Source organism: Cetorhinus maximus, chromosome 26, assembly GCF_964194155.1.
Source record: "Cetorhinus maximus chromosome 26, sCetMax3.hap1.1, whole genome shotgun sequence".
Taxonomy (NCBI): domain Eukaryota; kingdom Metazoa; phylum Chordata; class Chondrichthyes; order Lamniformes; family Cetorhinidae; genus Cetorhinus; species Cetorhinus maximus.
In genome coordinates, this window is record NC_135904.1 from 19,031,413 (window position 1) to 19,052,493 (window position 21,081).

The window sequence follows — 21,081 nt, forward strand, 5'->3', positions numbered from 1 at the left end:
GACTGTTTAGTCTCCATGTGCTTGTTATTTGGAGACACATAGAATCATCACCAAATACTCTAATATTACAAATGCTTATTTACAAGTCAGTTACAAATACTGTGAGCAGCATTAGGCCTAAAATGGACTCGTGCTGAAATGTAGTCATCATTGTTCCAGCCAAAGCATTTATGACCACCTTTGCTTTATGCTGTAAAGTTAGGTGTCAACCGAACTGGTTAAACAAATATTAACTTCTTGAGCTTTAAGCTTCTTTGAAAGTCTCACATTTAGAACTTTATCAAATACCTCTTGAAAATCCAATAAATGACACCCACTATATAGATCTAATTTGCAAGTTCCATTACCTTCTCAAATAAATCAGGCAGAATAATAGTGAGTGACCCATTGCTTTCCATAAAGTTTTGTTCTTTAGATGAGTATCAATAGCATGTCACATAATGCTTCCAGACATTTGCCTGCTACAATTCTGGGAAGCAATTAGTCTTTAGCCTGCCAGATTCATGCAGTGAAAACATTCTTCATAGTCCAGTCCCAAGATGTAATGTAAGGATTGTAAGTGTGGCTTATTTCCCCTCCCATTTCTTGAGGATTTTAGGATGCTTTGGAGAGAAGTCAGTCAGCTTAACAGCAAAGCACATCTAAGAGGTTGGCCTGAGGATCTCCTGAAATTGGTACTCTGGTCTCATTTCAGCCAGTAAGCCAGCGTTTGTCGCACCTCCAGAGAAACTTGCCAATTTGAAGATATCAACTTGGGCTGGCTGGTAGGTTATTCTAAGATTGAGGGACGAGGGGGGAATCTCGCACAGGCTAGCAGCAGGTGTTGGGGGCTGAAAATACATTTTTTTTTTCAATAAACATTTATTTTTTGGCAGTTGCTGGGCAGGCTATATCAAACACTGTAAAATAGTGCCTGCTCCATTCAGCACTGCCCAATCTCTCGAAAGGGTCCTTAAACATATCTTCGGTCCCTCATTATCATGTGCAAGAACCCAAGATGGTTGACTGGGATGCCATACCATCTGTGGTCAGTATGACGTCAGACATATTTCAGACCTGAGACATTGCCCTGTGAAATTGATCCATTTTAATCCTTGAACATTCAAAGCTATTTTCACCAATTGATATTGGCTCAAATTTAGAAAAGCTATTTAAAAGTGCAGATGACTCTTTGATGACTTCTGTTTCACCACTTATGTGACACAGTTTAAAGTAATTGAAAAAATCTTGATACTAGTAAATTTCTGTTTTTAAAAATTATGCTTAATTTCCTCATTTTAATGTGAGACAAAACTAATATGAAGAACAAAATAGATATTTGACACACAGAATTGTAGCCACTTCATGCAAGTGATGACATTTCCCAAAACTTGGAATTTAAAAACCACGCACCGTTCCTCTTTCTGCCAGGAATGAAATAGACTGATCCATACCCCCACCTTCAGTGCCAATGTAGCGCTCACACTTTGCACAGATCTCTGCAAGCTCCACCTATAAATAAATTGTGAAGAATTATTAAACAGACATGGTCTACAAATCATCTAACTGAATTGATACAACAAGAATCACTGCTATAATAAATTACCACCACCTGCAAGTTCCTTTCCAAGCCACACACCATCCTGACTTGGAACTATTCCCCCACTGTCACTGAGCCAAAAACTTAAAATTCTCTTTCAAATAGCACTGTAAGTCCACCTACACCAGATGGGCTGCAGTGGCTCCAGACAGCTCACCACCACCTTTCTCAAGGGCAATTAGGGATGCAAACAACTGCTGGCCTTCCGTGAAAGAATGAAGAAAAACTACTGATTAATGTCAGGCATTCAATTCACGCCTAACTCGGTGATTATTTTATTTTCAGTAAACTACCCAAGTCCTGTATCTGTTTTTTCCACAAGTTGAATAATTTCCATAGCTAATTTAAAGAAGAAATTGTAAGAGAACACAGTGATGTGTTCGGAATTAACCAAAAATTGCAACATGCACAATCTTGTATGAAGTGCGTTGGGGCAGTGTCATGACCGCAGCCGATGTTATTCGCTAAGCAAGCCAAATCCCAGAGGGAAGCTTGTCTTACTGATCATAACTTTTTTTTTGGATTTTGAAATTAAAAGATTTATTAACAAGAAGGAAAGAAAACTTAAACACAGGATTAAAATTACACACTTGAAACAGTCTTACAAAACATTTGTCAAACAACCCTCTGATCAGAACGCACAAGTAACTTACTTGGCAACAGATCCCTTATAGATTTTAACCATAAAAATCCAGTAATATTACCCAAGGCAATGCTGCTGTCACTTTATTAAAAGGTACACCACACAGCTTCTCACTCTCTTCCACTTTGCTGTGGAAATCCCAGGAAGAAAGGTTCAGAAACAGAGTGCTTTGTGAAAACAAAGACTTTCCTGCCTTGGAGCTGGATGGCTGTTTCAAATTCACAGCTTTTCTCAGCACAGAGCTGGTCTCAGGACATCTCCCCACACAGCCACACAACTCTACTATCCATCCCCCTTAAATATCCTTTCTTCCCTTTCATCCTAGATTCCATTTTCCTAAGCACCTCTTTGAACTTAACTTTTCCAAAATATAAAAATCTTTCATGTCTTCCGATTGACTCCATTTTCGGGTCAAATAAAATTTAATAATCTTCCCATGTTTACCTATGAAACCTTTATAGGTTGTAAAAGTCCCTTAAACTCCCTTTAAAATTTAGCAGCTGAAAAGGCAAATCCTTACCTATCATCTAATGCAAATTTTAAAACCCAACTTATTTACTTGTAATTCCAACTTCACCATAGCCTCTCATTACAAATTCGTGTATCTAGCCCTGTTACCTTTCATCTCTCTGTTCCCACATACCAGCTGTCTTTACTAACATTCCCCCAGTTTAATTAATCTCTCTCGCACACACACACGCGCGCACACACACACACGCGCGCAGTCTTCTTCACAGAATACCGTCATATTCCCAAAAATATTTTTTAAAAACATCCATCTTCACAGGCAGTCTCAGTCCACTTCCTGATTGCTTTGGACCCATAGCTCTGAGTCACTGACAGTTTGGCAATCTCAGCTGAAGGGACCACAAAAATGTCAAAGGGCGGAATCGTCCGTGCCCGTTGGCATCGGACGTGTTCAGTGGTGTCAGCAGACAATATGGCAAGAAGGCCAAAAATCAGTTTCACGACATCGTGAAAACAGTTTGCGATCGTCCGCTCAGCCCATCGATGGCATTAGCGTTTCCTGCCATCAGACATTGGGAACCTCACAATAATACATCAGCACATCATTATAAGGCTAGCACGCCGGAGTCATCCCCCCAGTAGTGTTGTGCAGCGCTCACGAGGAACGCCTGTTGGACTTCAAGCTTGGTGCGGGAAGGCAAAGGCTACCCTGTGATTGAGGTGACTTGGGGCGGGGGGTGGCAAAGGCTGCCCTGTGGTTGAAGTGACTTTGGTTGGGGGGGTGGGGTGGGGCAAAAGGGTGCCCTGCAGTTGTAGGTGGTGCACAACACGTGATGGGGAGAGGCATGGGCGAGGGATGCAGCCAAGCATTAGGGACACCATGTTTAAAATGACCATTCCTCTGCAGCTGGGACTGGTTAGGCGCAGCCACATTGATATTATTTGATTTGGGCCTCTAGCTTATCTGCCCACTCAACGAACGCAGAGGCATCACAGTGCCACCAGGTGCTCCAGAGCTTTTCACCCCTCGGGCAGAGACTGCAAACTAATGAGCAATCTCCTAGCTAAAGCTGGCCGTGGAGCAGTCAATTGTGGAGGTGCTCATAGCCCCTTGCAATGTCATCATCCCGGTTAGGACCAGTCTCCCCATGGTTCAAGCTAACAGTGCAGCTTTGCAGAGCGGGTTAGGAGAATGCCTGTGCCTGAGCTGAGAGCACAGCATGCAGTCCAATGGGCAAAGCTGCTGTCAATCAGTCAGGTGGAATGGGGCGGAAGGACATGGGGCTTCCGGCAGCCATGCAGCGCACTAATCTCTGACCATCTAAGTGGTGGCCAGCACGCTATGGGGTGCGCTAAGTGGCCATCAGACTTAACCAAGGCAGGTCCTTAGTACACCCATGCTAACCCACGCATCTCCCTCCTACATCCTGCAGGAGTACATCAGGACCATGGAGCCTGGTGAACAAGCGAATGCGAAGACGATGGAGAAGAGATCGACTGAGGCATCTGGCTGCCCAAGAGCAGCAGCACTCTCTGGAAGTAGGGGCGGCTGGGATTCCCGCACACGCCGCCAAAGAGCCACAGCAAGCTTTTTTTTTTATTCATTCATAGGACGTGGGCTTCGCTGGCTGGGCCAGCATTTATTGCCAATCCCTAGTTGCCCTTAAGAAGGTGGTGGTGAGCTGCCTTCTTGAACGGCCGCAGTCCATGTGGTGTAGGTACACCCACGGCGCTGTCAGGAAGGGAGTTCCAGGATTTTGACCCACAGACAAGGAAGGAATGGCGATATATTTCCAAGTCAGGATGATGAGTGACTTGGAGGGGAGCTTCCAGGTGGTGGTGTTCCCAACTAACTGCTGCCTTTGTCCTTCTGGGTGGTAGTGGTTGTGGGTTTGAAAGGTGCTGTCAAATAAGCCTTGGTGAATTCCTGCAGTGCATCTTGTAGATGGTACACACTGCTGCTACTGTGTGTCAGTGGTGGAGAGACTGAATGTTTGTGGATCTGGTGCCAATCAAGCAGGCAACTTTGTCCTGGATGGTGTCCAACCTCTTCAGTGTTGTGGGAGCTGCACTCATCCAGGCAAGCGGGGAGTATTCCATCACACTCATGACTTGTGCCTTGTAGATGGTGGTCAGGCTTTGGGGAGTCAGGAGGTGAGTTACTCGTCACATGATTCCTAGCCTCTGACCTGCTTTTGTAGCCACAGTATTTATAAAGCTAGTCCAGTTCAGTTTCTGGTCAATGGTAACCCCCAAGGATGTTGATAGTGGGGGATTCAGTGATGGTAATGCCATTGAACTTCAAGGGGCGATGGTTGGATTCTCTCTTGTTGGAGATGATCATTGCCTGACACTTGTCTGGCGTGAATGCTACTTGCCACTTGTCAGACCAAGCCTGGATATTGTCCAGGCCTCGCTGCATTTAGACATGGACTGCTTCAGTCTCTGAGGAGTCATGAATGGTGAACATTGTGCAATCATCAGCGAATATCCCCATTTCTGATTTTATGATGGAAGGAAGGTCATTGATGAAGCAGCTGAAGATGGTTAGGCCTAGGACGCTACCCTGAGGGATTCCTGCAGTGATGTCCTGGAGCTGAGATGACTGACCTCCAAAAACCACAACCATTTTCCTTTGTGTTAGGCATGGCCCCAACCAGCGGAGAGTTTTCCCCATGATTCCCATTGACTCCAGTTTTGCTAGAGCTCCTTGATGCTACACTTGGTCAAATGCTGCCTTGATGTCAAGGGCAGTCACACTCACCTCACCTCGGGAGTTCAGCTCTTCTGTCCATGTCTGAACCAAGGCTGTAATGAGGTCAGGAGCTGAGTGGCCCTGGTGGAACGCAAACTGAGCATCAGTGAGCAGGTTATTGCTAAGCAAGTGCCACATGATAGCGCTGTTGATGACCCCTCCCATTACTTTACTGATGATCGAGAGTAGACTGATGGGGCGGTAATTGACCGGGTTGCATTTGTCCTGCTTTTTGTGTACAGTATCCCTGGGCAATTTTCCACAAATCTGGGTAGATGCCAGTGTTGTAGCTGTACTGGAATAGCTTGGCTAGGGGCGCAGCAGGTTCTGGGGCACAAGTCTTCAGTACTATTGCCGGAATATTGTCAGGGCCCATAGTCTTTGCAGCATCCAGTGCCTTCACCCATTTCTTGATATCACATGGAGTGAATCAAATTGGCTGAAGACTGACATCTGTGATGCTGGGGACCTCTGGAGGAGGCAGAGATGGATCATCCACTCGGCACTTCCGGCTGAAGATTGTTGCAAATGCTTCAGCCTTATCTTTTGCACTGTTGTGCTGGGCTCCTGCAATACTGAGGATGGGGATATTTGTGGAGCCTCCTCCTCCAGTGAGTTTTTTAATTGTACACCACCATTCACGGCTGGATGAGGCAGGACTGCAGAACTTGGATCTGATCCGTTGGTTGTGGGGTCGCTTAGCTCTGTCTATCACTTGCTGCTTATGCTGTTCAGCCTGCAAATTGTCCTGTGTTATAGCTTCACCAGGTTGACACCTCATTTTCAGGTATGCCTGGTGCTGCTCCTGGCATGCCCTCCTGCACTCTTCATTGAACCAGGATTGATCCCCTGACTTGATGGTAATGGTAGATTGGGGATATGCCGGGCCATGAGGTTACAGATTGTGTTCGAGTACAATTCTGCTGCTGATGGCCCACAGCACCTCATTGGTGCTCAGTCTTGAATTGCTAGATCTGTTCAAAATCTAACCCACTTAGCATGGTGGCAGTGCCACACAACACGATGAAGAGTTTCCTCAATGTGAAGTTGCTGGTTGGCACCTAGCTACTCACAGGGCTTATAGATGCCTCCTTTCATTCCTACAGATGACTGAGAACCAGTGTACTGAAGACTACGCCAGGGAACTGGTCAGTCAAATCTGCCAACCACTGCAGGATTTGATACCACGTGGACATGGAGGGCATCCACTGCCAGTGGCCATGAAAGTGAGAGCGGCATTTAATTTCTACGTCAGTGGCTCCTTTCAGGGCTCCACAGGTGACCTCTGTGGGACATGAGGTCACAGATGCCATCCTTTCGAGGGCCCACAACTTTGTGCACTTTGCCTGGGACCAGGAGAGCCAGGATGCAAGAGCGATTGGATTTGTCCAGGTCTCGGGTTTCCCACAGGTGCAGGGTGCCATTGACTGCACTCACGAGGTGCTCAGACCTCCATTACAACACACGGTCAACCACAGCAACCGCAAGGGCTTCCATTTGCTGAATGTGCAGCTGGTGTGCAACCACCACAAATGCATCCTGCAGGTCTGCGCACGGTTTCCAGGGAGTGTGCACGGCACCTACGTTCTCAGTTGGTCACAGATACCTGATGTCTTTCAGGCTCCACATAGGCTGCAGGGTTGGCTCCTCCAGGGCAAGGGCTACCTGCAGAACACATGGCTGATGATACCCGTGCGGCCGCCTCAGACTACAGCAGAGCAAAGATATAACGAGGCTCATGCTACAACTCACAACTTGGCGGAGCAAACCATCGCGATGCTGAAAATGAGGTTCCGGTGCCTGGACTAGTCTGGTGGAGCCCTGCAATAAAGTCTACAGAGGGTGTCAAGCATCGTTGTCACCTGCTGCACCCTGTACAATCTGGTTCTGCAATGGCGAGAGGGGCTGGCTGAGGAGGAGATGGAGGAGCTGGAGGTCTCCTCCGATGAGGAGGACGTCGACGGGGATGAGAATGAGGAAGTCCTCGAAGGCAATGATGACAGCGATGAGGCCCTCGCACTGGCCAGACAAGGCAGGCACTTTTGAGAGGCCCTCATAGCTGCTATAATTATGGAGGACGATGATGACATGCAGTGAGGAGACACCATAAGATCCTCACATTGCATCTTTAAACGATTGACTCCAGTCTGGCTTATGGCAGCTCACATACCATTTGTGGTAACGCTCCTGGAGATGCAGTAGAGGCCCTAATAGTTGCTCGATTATAGGAGGATGATGATGACATGCAATGAGGACACTACATAGATCTTTACATAGCCATCGAAAATGTCTGACTCCTGTCTGGCCGAGGACAGCTCGCTTGTGCTCTGTGATCAGAGTCATATCATAGAGACACAGCCATGCAACTTTAGAAACATCTGATCCTTTCTTCACCTTCAGCACCTGAGCCCTTCAGGAGCACAGCATCACTGGTCAAAGATGCTGAAGAGATGGGGGCCAGCCCCACCTCAAAGGTGCAGAGTGCCACACAGAGAGAATGACGGAACTCTATGACGCCTGTCCACAACATTCTGGCAGCAATGACAAGTACCTTCGAGGTGCAGGCATCAGTAACGTGTCCAGTGAGTGTGAGGCCGGACCATCACTTTGCTCTGAAGGTTGCACAAAGCACAGGGAAGAGGCCCTGGACTGAGACACCTGCCTTTATCTTGTGCAGCAAGATTTCACATCTGAGTGACAAGAACACTGCTCATCAGAACAAGGAGCCATAGGCAAGGGAGACATTCTTGGGAGTTTATTGGCAATAGTGAACATTATGTACAAGTGATTAACACCCATGGCCAGGCTGCGCAACTATATCTTCTTAACCTTCCTAATCCTGCCGCTATGTCTTGGTGCTCCCTGGATGTCCACAACGGAGGTGGAGGCAGCCTGCTGACTGCTACGCCGATGAGGACATTGGCGGGCGTCCATCTGGAGGGCCCTGCTGTGTGGCAGTGGCACCCTCCTCGAGCTGTGGAGCTCGAACTGCAGGGCTCACAGGAAGAGGAGATTTGGTTGGGCTGGACACTCCCAGAGTCACATGGGTGGGAGGACCCAGAGTGTGCACCTGCTGATCCTCTTCCCTATGGGTGCCTGACATCCCCTAGCTGTGTCCTTGAGGATAAGGGGTAGCTGGAGTGAGATCGAGCTGCCCAGCATCCCATCGCGTACACACTTTTGGAGGCCAACTATGGCGTCAGCGATGGAGTTCAGCCCCTGCAGCAGTGTAGGAGCGACATCTTGGACCAAGGTCTCCATGGCAGCCACCATCCTACCAGTGTGGACCTCAGTGCGTTGGTACTCTGGAGCTATCACCTCAGCCTGAAGGCAGACGACCTCCTCCATCGTGCCTTGCAAGCTGAGGAGTGCAGCGGACATTCCTTCCTGATGTTCCCGAGCTTGCCTTTCCAGCTCCAGCAACTGTGGAACCGAGTCCAGAGGCTCATCATCTGAGTCGGACAATTTCTGGCCTCCAGCAGTCCTCCAAATAACTGGGAAGTCCCTGCCACCACCGCCTGTTGTGGATCAGAAAGTGAGATGTGCTCACCAGCTTGCGATCCCAAGGCTACTCTCAGGTCCCACCGAGGTGTGTGTCTCTAGCGCTGGTGGAGGCTGTGGGTGAGCACTGTGATGGGGCTTCAATGAGGGTGCCTTCAAAATCCTCTTCAAAGTTTTCTTTGGGGCTTGAATGGAAGCTCTGGGTTGTGGATTCTGTCAGTTGTTTGGCAAATGTGCCTGCGAAAGCAAGGAGAGATAATTAGTGTACGCCAGTGGCCTGTGAAACAGGGCACATCACTCACAGCATGGTTGTCTGATGGATGTTGCGCTGCTGGGTCTGTACTTGGTAGAGCACTGCTGACCTCACTGTCAGTACGGGAACAGTCTAGATCCTCGCCGGCCAGCTGAATGGCTCTGTTTTCAAAGTCTGTGAGGACCTTGATTTCAGGCATTCCTCCTCTGGTAAGCAACCTCCCCGTCTTGTTGTGTGCCAGCTTGTCCTGCATAAATAGAGATGGAGTGTAAGCAGGATACCTGCCAGGCCAGATGATAAGGATGCCTGACATGTGTGGGTGGTGAGTGGTCCCAAGGACGAGATGAGGATAATGAAGGTTTGTGTGAGAAAGTGAATGGTGATGTCCCTTGAACTGGCAGTGAGTGAGTGTCCTGTGGATGTGTGATGAGTTTGTGAGAGTGATAAGAGTGACTTACCTTGTGGGAATGAAAGGGATTATTCATCCTCTTGTGGCACTGGGTGGCTATCGGCTTTTGCAGGACATTGGCACTGACCACCGCTGCCACCACCTCCCAAGCCGGACTGGTGATGTTGCTGCCCGCCCTGCGGTCAGAGTGGGCATAGAGGACATCACGGCGAGCCTCCAATGCGTCCAAAAGGTGTTCGAGGGATGCATCATTGAACCTGGGGGCTACAGTCCTCTTGCCTTTCAGGGCCATGTCTTTTTTACAGCAGTTGTGGGCTGGAAGCACTGAGAGGTGTGCATGATGCTGGACTTTAAACATGGCGCCCGGCGTGATGAAGTGACGAGGTGATGGCGTGGCGGGCGAACGGGAGCCCGCCCACCATGGAAACAGCATGTTTTCCGTGAATGCATAATTAATGCGGTAGGTTTGGAACGATACGGCGTGAAAAGTCGCCATTGTGGCTGGTAGATAAAACTTCATTTATCCGCCCGCTACCACACTTGGTGCAAATCTGGGACGATTCCACCCCAAGTGTAAGAATTAGTGGTGGTGTTATTTGTAGCTACCAGTGCTGTAACTGGAGTGGAAGGTTTGATGCTGAAAATGGATGCCCAAAGTGGAAAATCCCTTTTTCTTTTTCCAATTCTGACACACTCTACTTTCATCCAAACTAAAAAAAAAAATTTCAAAACTGAGTTACAAATATATTTAGATAAAAAATTTAGATAAAAACGAGTTCTGTTGAGGGGTCATGAGGACTCGAAACGTCAACTATTTTCTTCTCCGCCGATGCTGCCAGGCCTGCTGAGTTTTTCCAGGTAATTCTGTTTTTGTTACAAATATATTTACTCCAGAGAAGACTGGGAATCTCCAGGGTCTGTAACAAATGGAAGCTTCTATATCTTGAAAATGGGAAGAGAGAGAAAAGTATCAAAATGGGAGGGGGTTGAAGGGTGCGGGGGAGTGCAAGGGAGCTACATACAATTAAGAGTCGGCTAATCAGGTGTAAAAGAGCTGAGAAATAAAAATATTAATTTCAATGTTGACAAGTGCAAAGTGCCATGATGAGAGGAGAGTAAAAACTGAAACTGTAAGCAAAATGGCCTTAGTCTACAGGTAAAGGAACTGGGGAAATTGGATCATTGAAATCAGCTGTGCAATGAGAAGTAGCAGTAAGAAAGGCAAATGGAATCTTGGATTGTATAACACATGAAATAGAGCATAAATCACAGGGTGTGAAATGGAGTGTTCACCGTGCATCAACTCAACAGATTAAGCTATGTGAATTAGATTACAGTGCAGAAAGGAGGCTTGGAGAGGAACTCCTTGAGGTATTCAACTGCTGATGGTATCAAAAAGTGAGCCATGGCCCTGAGGACAATAAACAAGGGGATATAGGAAGAAGCTCAGACAAGACAGTGAATGTATGGAACAGATGTGACTACTTCGTTGCATGTACCTCAAATGTTATAATGTATCTGTACACCTGTGTTATAATGCAGTGAGCTCTTCTTGTCCCATTTTATTCTTTAGAATTGATGGTTAGAGGTAGCCATATTCTGTAGAAATTTCCATTCTGCTATCAAAGTTCTTTCCCTATAACATCAGGTAAGAAGTGCTACCCAATTATTTGTTTCCAGTTAGAAGTATGGGGAAATCAAATAGTATTCTAGAAACTTCACTTTGTTCCTACCCTTAGTTCCACAGCTGGCTAATTCTGCAGAAAACCCTCAATTCTGTGGTAACTTCCATGGTTACTAAGCTTAAGGAATTGTGCCTACGATTCATAATATGTGCTTAAATCTGCTGTCATAGCCATTTTCTAGCACTAGTTAGCACTGATTACTATGATGTGGCCCTCATAGCAATGTGTGCTTTGATCAATTAATCAATGTGTAATAATTTCCAGAATGAATGATCTGGATCTTTTACCTGTGCACCATTTTAATTTTAACCAGTGCACGAAATAATTGAAATAACATTCACATTCAACAGCCAGAACCTGGTACCTTAACAACACAGATGAAAGACTGGTGAAAGAATTCACCTATATACGTCTAGGAGCGAGAGAAACTCCTGTTGGCCCAGATTTTGTGGTGGTAATGAAAGTGAAACAGTCAATATTCGCCATCATTGTTCCCCTGAAACTGGAAGCAAGTTCTGGAGTCTAAGTATGTGCTGTTGAACGTGGAAATCCACAAGCTGCTGTTAGTGATTCTGTGCTTCTCCACAGGGTGCACCGCTGAAGTCCCTGTAGACTAGAAATTGCTATACTGATGAGAACATGCCCTTTCACTTTGCTAGTCTCACTGTAAAAACCTTTGCAAAAGTTGGATCTTGTTGAATGAGGTGGAACCGGGGTATTAATGGCATACTGAATTCACAGTTACGACTGAAAAATCCCTCTAACCCTGGAAAATTAAGTTTAAGTTTGGGGAATGGCGAATTTCTCCCTGATGGTAAACAAATGAATATATTTTTCTAATTTCTAAAGTTTATAATATTTCAGCTTCTACCTGAGTCCCCTGTGAAAGTCGCAATCGTTAATTTTGTTCTCTGTAAAAATTTTAATTGAAAGTGGAGGCGTATCAGTGCATTTATTTCCTGGTTTGCTGTATATGGGAATACTCCAATATGATTGGTTTGATGCATCACTGTTTCAGGATGTCCTGACCTTGCACCAAATTCAAACGGATTTAAAGGAAGTGGGGGGAATCCACAGCAGAAATCACTAGAGCTTTGTGGGCAGCTTTGTTTGAGCTCAGCAACAAGCTTTGCCGCTGACCGTAAAATCCGGGCCATTATCTGTGATAGGTTCAAGTTGGTCAATTTAAGTCTAATTCATATGAAATACTATGACCACTCTTCATTAAATATCTTTAAAGTGCCTTTCTATGTTCTTTTCAATTAGGCCGATCTACTTATGTTTGGTTTCTTTTGTGCCCCAGCCAAGTCTGTTTTCCCAGTGAGAATGATCACTGACTACACGGAGATAAAACTGCTCTCCTACTGCAGTAAATTCCTTAGATAATTTCCAAAAAAATAAGGCCACCCACTATTTGAATTTAGTTGCACTGTAATTGACTGCTACCGTTGCATTATCCTACATTTATCCTCATGATTCTGCTCCCATAACACATAATCTAAATGTAACTAATGCAGATGAAATATAATAGGAGCTGTCAAAGGGAACAATTGACAGGGTTTTACATTTTGACATGAGGGGTATATGGTTTGCATGCATTGTTTTATAAAACTCTATGGCCAGAACTTTCCAGCCCCTCATGCCTTCGGGATCTTCCAGTCCCGCTGATGTGAACAGAGATTTCAATGGCTCGCTGGCCCTGCTGCAGGGAAACCCAGCGCGGAGGGGCTGGAAAATTCCAGCCTATATGTAGAACAATAATTAAAAACTGATATAATTTTCTGTTTAAGAGCACTAAAGGCTAAGGGATCAGTCCCAATAAAGATATCATAGAGCTTGCATACCCATGTAAAACAGCCATAAATACATTTAATTTGAGTGGTTCACTTTACTGAACCAGATTAAGCAACAGACCTCACCATTTTAGAAGCTGATATTATGTGATTAACTTAAGTAAACATAAGATTTAATTACTCATGCTCTTTGAAGTGAAATATAGTATTATGAACTGCAAAGTAATATAGGGCTTTTTAAAATCTAGATTTATACCCAATTTCACAACATGGTTTATTTTCTTCTCAAGATTTTGGCATATTCACGTTAATTAATTACAGAAATAAATACCATTTGTAGGCCTAATACACATGCAATCTTGAGATTCAAGATAGGATATTATCAACAATAGTTTTTAAGTGTCAAGCATTTTGTTGGAACAGTGGCACAACTTTAATGTACTCAGTCAAATGACTTGATGGCCCACAGGAGAGCCACAGCCTGAAAATTTGTACCTCAGTATTTCCCTGGACTGAGTTCCTCATCAAGTATCATCTAAAGGGAAAGAGGAAGAAAAACTTCCAATATCCACATCATTCGTGGAGCTGGTTTCAAGCATCCAACGCTCTTTAAGTACACCCTGGCTGCAATGTGTATCACCTACAAGATGCACTGCAGCAACCTGCTTCTTCAACAGCGTCTTCTAAACTCATGATAAAAGCAAAATAGTGCGGATGCTGGAAATCTGAAACAAAAACAAAAATAGCTGGAAAAACTCAGCAGGTCTGACAGCACCTGTGGAGTGGAAGACAGAGTCAACGTTTCGAGTCCATATGATTCTTCATCAGAACTAAAGAGAAATAGAAATGAGGTGAAATATAAGCTGTTTAAAGGGGGTGGGATAGGTGGAGCTGGATAGAGGGCCAGTGATAGGCGGTGGCAAAGGAGAGATTGCCAAAGATGTCAGAATCAAAAGATCAAAGGGGTGTTGATGGTGGTGATATTAGCTAAAGGATGTGCTAATGGTGATATTAAGGGTAGAAAGCAGGATGAGCAAGTGACAGATGGCCCTAGTGGGGGTGGGGTGGGGGGAAGGGATCGAAATAGGCTAAAAGGTGGAGATAAAACAATGGATAGAAATAAATTTAAAAATAATAATAGAAATAGGTGGGAACGGGACACCCTGGTTCACTCCTCCATCACCCCCTACACCTCAACCCCTCCTACGGCACCTTCCCATGCAACTGCAGAAGGCGCAACACCTGCCCCTTTACTTCCCCCCTCCTCACCATCCAAGGGCCCGAACACTCCTTTCAAGTGAAGCAGCACGTCACTTGCACTTCCCTCAATTTAGTCTACTGCATTCGATGCTCCCAATGCGGTCTCCTCTACATTGGAGACACCAAACGCAGACTGGGCGGCTGCTTTGCGGAACACCTTCGGTCTGTCCGCAAGCATGACCCAGACCTCCCTGTTTCTGTACCTACAACACACAGACTACAGCAGTTCAAGAAGACAGCTCACCACCATCCTCATAAGGGCAATAAAAATGGGCAATAAATGCTGGCTGTGCAATCCCATGAACAGTAGCAAGAGAGAAGGACAAATAATAAAAACTGTTCCAGAAACAGTTCTGGTTTCTTAGACAAGAATAATTGTCCTTTCATTATCAGGCTCTGTTACCCACTGATGAGGTAGCTCATTTGCAGATCCTCTTCCTGTTTTGACTTGATTGCATCAGAGATACTACCATGTTGATCTTCAAATGTAAGCTTTCAAATGGCTGAAATAATTCCCTTAAAATGAATTGTCAGCCAAAAAAATGTTATCTCTACTTCCAATATGTTTGACAGCATTGTACGGGATAAAAGTAGGCAAAATATTTTTGAAAACATATTCATGGGATAAAAAGGGTCACAAAAAGGTAGGTTAGGTTAGGTTAGGAGCAAACAATGAACAGAAAAGCTAAATAAAATGGTATTAAAAAAGAATGATCCAGGGAAAAAGGGGTTAATTAGGTAGTCCGAATTAAAATGTTCATAGTTTTTGCTCAACTTGTATTTCTAGGGTTCCCAGATGATTTAGGCAAAATTCAGCATGTAACTGAATTATATTCCAGCAACAGTCAATATCTTCAGCAGAGGAAAAATAGATAGAATTTTTAAAATTCAGATTTTCGTGTTCTTTTTTTGGTTTCACACTTAATATTGCTAGAACAAAGACATTGTTATACTCTGAAATTGGAAGAGCTTTATTACTGCAATTTTAGTATTTAATTGCATGGACCAAAAGCTTACAAGATTGTCCGGCCTGTGGATACAGTAATTTTCCTGGGTCTGGCAATAATGTAGGAGTTAAAATTATGACCTCACAACACTGTGATCACAGAGTCAAGCTACAGAACCCCTTAAATCCACCAGCCAGGGTTAGCACAAGTCCTGGCCTTTCTTTCCAGACCTAGCTGGTTTTTTTTTTACCTTACAGAAGTAGGGTGTTTCGTAACCGGAGAGAAAAAAAGGGCATTAAATAGGGTGTACTGTGTGGTCCCATTACTGAGATTACAGGACCAATGCACTGTGAGTCAACTCCATTCTCGTTCAAATTAGGAATGGCCAAATATTTTGACCAAATATTTTGGATCAATCTCATTTTACGTTCAGTACAAATCCAACCTGTATTAGGCCTCTCTTGGGAACTTGGTGGATGGGGGGGGAAGCAAGGGGGTTGGGGTAGGGCACAGAGGGAGGAAATCCAGAACAGTTCTTAAAGGACCTGCAGCTGCCATCAAAAGTAGGGTTTAATTTTGTTAGTAGCACTGAAGCACATAACCGCTTAAAGAGAGAATTGAAACTCCGGTGAAACAGGTCCAGAGTGACCGTCTGTATGATTAACTATGGGTGACCCTGTTAAGCAGGTGCACCTCCTAATACTGGCACATTATTAATTCTCTGTGGGGACTGAAAGTGCCTCAACACATGTTTTCACACACAAAGTGGATAGCTTTTTATCATTTGATATGATCACACTAATAAAAAATAAACATAAAAATATGAAATTCAGAAGACTTTTTTTAGCTTCCTGTTACACTTGAATCAAGCAGCTGAATATTTATATCTGTGCAATGCTACATTAAGAAGCAGTTTTGCTAAATGGACCATGGATGTCAATTCAAATGTTTAATGTTCACCTTAGAAAACAAAATACAATGGCAGCCTTCTGAGAACCAGCTTTATGAATTCTCTAACACCTGGTATGATTTCAGTTGAATAATTTCAGGATTTACCCTGGGTGAAAGCCAATTTTTTTTTAAATCAGGTTTTGACCCTCCTTAAATTGTCCAATATAAAAAGTCTGGTTTCTCAGGCATATTAAACTGGGGACTTTTTACTGTCAGGCAGGCAGCTATAATCAACTAGAGCAATTTAGCTTGAAATTGACTAAATTATCTCAATAGCTGATGTACAAAAATCTTGCCAAAGATAGTTAAAATGATCCGAGGTAATCTTAGTGGAAATTACAATATTCTCAGGAGTGCAGAAAATTCTTATCTTACATGTTTGTAGTAAATTAACAGAATAAAAACCTGCTGGCATCAAGACTAAACATTCAAGATAAAAACAGCAGAAAATGTCAAAATCAAAATCAGGTTTAGCTATGTCTGTGGTTCTCAAACTTTCTGGGCCATGGGCCACATAGGTGGGGCAAAAGACCCTACAGATCACCTACTGGTCCTGTCCCATCCAATTTCGCTTGCCACCACACAAATACTCATCAGAATTAATGGGAATAATAGCGCTGCTTTTGATGAGACACCAATGAGCTGATGTCTGGTTCCAAGCTGGAAAGCCTTCAGTTTCATATCGAGCTCCACATTCAGATGGTTCCTCTTTGCTTTCAACCCCGCAAGCATTGAAAATCCAATCTTGCAGTTGAATGATGTAACAGTAACATAAATCTTGCTTATAAAACTATTGTTGCTCATGTTTATGATGACTTATGCCATGCATGCGTGACATCACGCAAGTGGTAGTGAATGAGGATTCTGGCCTGCTCGCTTGTATGGCCTCAGCCGTGGCATTGCACGTCAGTGACTTATATTTTGGACCAGCCCACGGACCATACTGAGAACCAGTATGTGTTACTTCAGTACCACAATCACTATGAGTAATATGGAAAACTGGGTAACAAAATACTGTGGCTCCATTACCATTTACTGCTCTAATCATTACCATTTTCTTTTAGAGTTGTAACATATAAAAGATTGCCAAACATGATTCTACATCTGGGTATGTACTGAGCAATAGGGTTGAAAGAAATCTTGAGAACTGAGGCCTCACACACCAATTTTTGGAATAATGCTAGAAAGTGGCTATTTTTGCTAATTAAAACACAATGAGCCTCTGATTGAGTTAATGACATTGGCACAAACAACACAGCACAGCAGTAGCTTATTTTTGCATAAATGTTTACCTAGGGTGTTTTAAATTTGCGCTAACAGGTGAAAAAGGCTGTGGACTGAAATACACAATATCATGTGAGGAGGCTCAACATTAGCAAAACAAGGAGAAAATCAACTCTTCCTACATAAGTGACTAGTTACTTTAGCTGGCTTGACTGCACTGCCAACAGGTAATTTGCCCCACTTTGACAAGTTTCTTTGTTTTAAAATGCATCAAAAATTGAACTGACTACATCTGTCACATATTAACCTTCAGAGTTATGGGCCTTGAATGGCTGATAAAATACCTTTTTGAGCTGCTTTTCAACCAGAGGCCAATTTACCCAAAATTATTCGTACCTTCAAAACAAATGGTTGATAGGACCTGAGAGTTACTAGTGCTTTTGGAAAAAAATACTAACCCAAAAAAGAGCAAGGGAGGAAAGTGAGAAGCAGAGAGCAAGCAAAAATAAACAGACTTTTTTTTTTGCACATATTGGGATTGAGATGTTTGTTCTAACATTTTAAACTAGGAGACACTAATATTACCTATTGAACAAATTATTAGGTGCTGATAGCTTATAAATCTAAACTTTTTCCAAATATGAATCAAGGTGCAATGAATCCAAGTACTTCTAATTTGTTACTAAGACAAAATTATCAGCACAACTTCATGAAAATAAATTTACGTGTATAGTAAAAATCCATGCATCAATAATAAATGTTGTGACTGCAGTGTCTGTTGTGAAATATTTGTATTGTGCATGTTTTGAAAAGTCAATATTGTTCTTCCTCAATTTTCTTTTAATTGGTACTTCATATTTTCTTGCTTGCTAATCCACATCTTGTTCTAGAAAACATTTACAAGGCTTTTTCTATCCAAATCAGTTTGCAGCAGAAACATTGAGATAAAGCTGCCATGACAGTTCCTTATACCTAGCAGACTAAATACTCCTGAAAGTAAATCACACAAGTAATACCTTAAAAAAAATAGTAATTCACCAACTTATTGATTCCCTCAATCACTCTGTCATCTCTTCCTCAACAGAAAGTCAACATCCACAGTATAGATCCAGATATATCCTTCATGCTTAAGGCAGCCCCAGGCCCCTTTACTTCAAGGCTCAGATAAACTCAAGTCCAATTTCCTAAAAACAAATGCAAATGTAGGAGATAAAATGCTGGTGCATCCATCGTCCTGCTCCAGTTGGTTAGTTCTGTTTTCCCATTCCCATAACTCTCCACTTGACAAAGAAATAAGTTACATTTATATAGCCCCTTTATGACTTCAGGACGTCTAAAAGTGCTTTGCAGCCAATGAAGAAGTACTTTTGACATGCAGTCACTGTTGTAACCGAGAATCAGCTCCAATTGCAGCCCCATTTTCTCCCTTGCTGAGATTTGGCCCAATCAGAATCCAGGTAGCAAAAATAAAAATATAGGGGGAAGAAAAGAAGAAAAACAGATACAAAGAAAAATGGGTAGAACAAAGAGAGGGAAAGGTTGAGAGCAGTGAAGAGTCACAGGAAAAAGCAAATACAACTAAGCGCCTCCTACAGAAAGCCCCAACCCTATTTCAATTGGCATTGTATTCTGGTGTCTCCATGTAACACAGAAATTGCCATCAGGAGAGCACAGAGTTCCAATGAAACAAGACTGGCAGGCCCATAGGCATACCCCAATAGCTCCCACCCCAATGGAAAAACAAAGTCCAGTGCAAGATTTCAATGAGGAACAAAGCACTTGTATCAGTCCAGTATTAATAAAAGATAATAATACTATATTGTTCAGTATTAAAAAATAATACTACCATGAGATCTGCCGGTCTTAAAATATATTTAAATTAAAGCTGCTGTTGCAAATTATTTACAATTATTAAAGAAGGAGTTTTAATGAAAACTCAGGATAGTAACAGATTTTCATATAAGCCTTGCTCTTGGTCTTGGTCTTATACACAGAACAAAATAGCGTGCCATTCAAGAATAAATCAGGAAAACTACTTCTGGGTAATGCTAAAAAGAGTAAGTCCTTATAAAACGTGAGACTAATTAAAATTACATCTGCTTCAACTTTGCATGCTAAGTTCCAATTTGCTGCTATTTCACATATGTTTTGTATGGTAATGGCACTTATTTTCATCAGGAGCTGGGACGTTTGTCAGACATTATCTGGTTGTCATCATAGCCACCAGAATTAAGTAACGATGTTATCTGTTCTGTTAACTTTTTGCTCTCATGTATGCACTATGCGTGGCTCAGTGTTTGACGCAGATTTGCCACAAGCAGATTTTCAACGTGCTCCACTTCCCATTTGTGTTTTGGAATAAACAAGTCTGACACACAGACTGCTTTCTGAGCAGCAGAATTCCATAAGAGCTGGGAAGTTTGCCAGGGTACTTCTTAAGACAATTTCTCAGATTGCTTACAACTTCAACAGATTGAAAAGCATAATGTTTCATTTACTCATTAATTTGTCTGCACTTTATAACACAATTCATAGTACCGTTGAAAATATTTGAACAATTTTATTAAGAATGAAATAAAATCTGGTTTTCTGTTGCATTCAGTCTAAGGGTCCCATTTCACACTTTTTCTGTACTGGCATAAGCAAAGTTTGCCACACAGCACAATTTAAAATGATAAAGGGGAAATGTAAATATTCGCTCATGGGCGTCGCTGGCCCATCCCCAATTGCCCTTGTTCAGAGGGCATTTAAGAGTCAACCACATTGCTGTGGGTCTGAAGTCACACGCAGGCCAGACCAGTTAAGGATGGCAGATTTCTTTCCCTAAAGGACATTCATGAACCAGATGGGTTTTTACGACAATTGGCAATGGTTTCGTGGTCATCATCAAACTTTTAATCCCAGATTTTTATTGAATTCAAATTTCACCATCTGCTGTGGTGGGATTTGAACCCAGGTCCCCAGAGCATTACCCTGGGTCTCTTGAAAAGTCATCCAACAACAAAAGGGGTTAAAAAGCTAGCTGCAAACCTGATCTGTGTGTTCTAGTTCTGGTGTGCTAGTGTGTGCTGTGAGCGTCACAGCAGAAGAACAGCAACTAGGCATCCCTGCAGCTTGCAGGTAAAAGTCTAGGAAAGGCAACTTTCAAAAGAAGGTTAAGAACAATGGGTTGCTGTTGTTGGAGGCAAGTCACAAGTCAGCAAAACCACAGTCAAAAAGGAAACAGGATAGCTCCTTCAGTTAACCTGCAGAACCCAGTGTCTCCAAACCAACTGCTCAACTGCCAAAGTCAGCACTACCGGAATTACCCAACTTAACGGCCACAACGTTTCGCCATCTACCCATCACAGACAAGCCAAAGACTGATTTGTATGTCATTTTTATTTTTTATTTTTGGACTCAACTTCTCATTTCTGATCTGTGTGTATGTCTGTTGCATTTTTATTATTTTCCTCGGATTTTTAGTAACTAATAAGCTTACTCTTTCTTCGACTCAAAATAGTTAAATTGGCTCCTTCTAAAACATAAACATATTTGGATTGGGAAAAGGTATCGACGAGGGAAGGGATCCTTTTTAAATTAACCTTGTTGCAACCAACCGAGGGGGATGAAT

The 21,081-nt window shown here is 43.4% G+C and overlaps 1 protein-coding gene across 4 annotated transcripts in view; it reads right to left on the reverse strand.

The window, feature by feature from the left end:
- The window catches only part of galk2 (galactokinase 2), a 110,472-nt gene that overhangs the window by 49,750 nt on the left and 39,641 nt on the right, over positions 1–21,081 (reverse strand). For all 4 annotated transcript variants that reach the window (XM_078530270.1, XM_078530272.1, XM_078530273.1 and 1 more), the window contains one exon: positions 1,393–1,491. In XM_078530270.1, the coding sequence (XP_078386396.1) occupies positions 1,393–1,491 (99 nt within the window). The remainder of the gene's footprint in view (positions 1–1,392; positions 1,492–21,081) is intronic.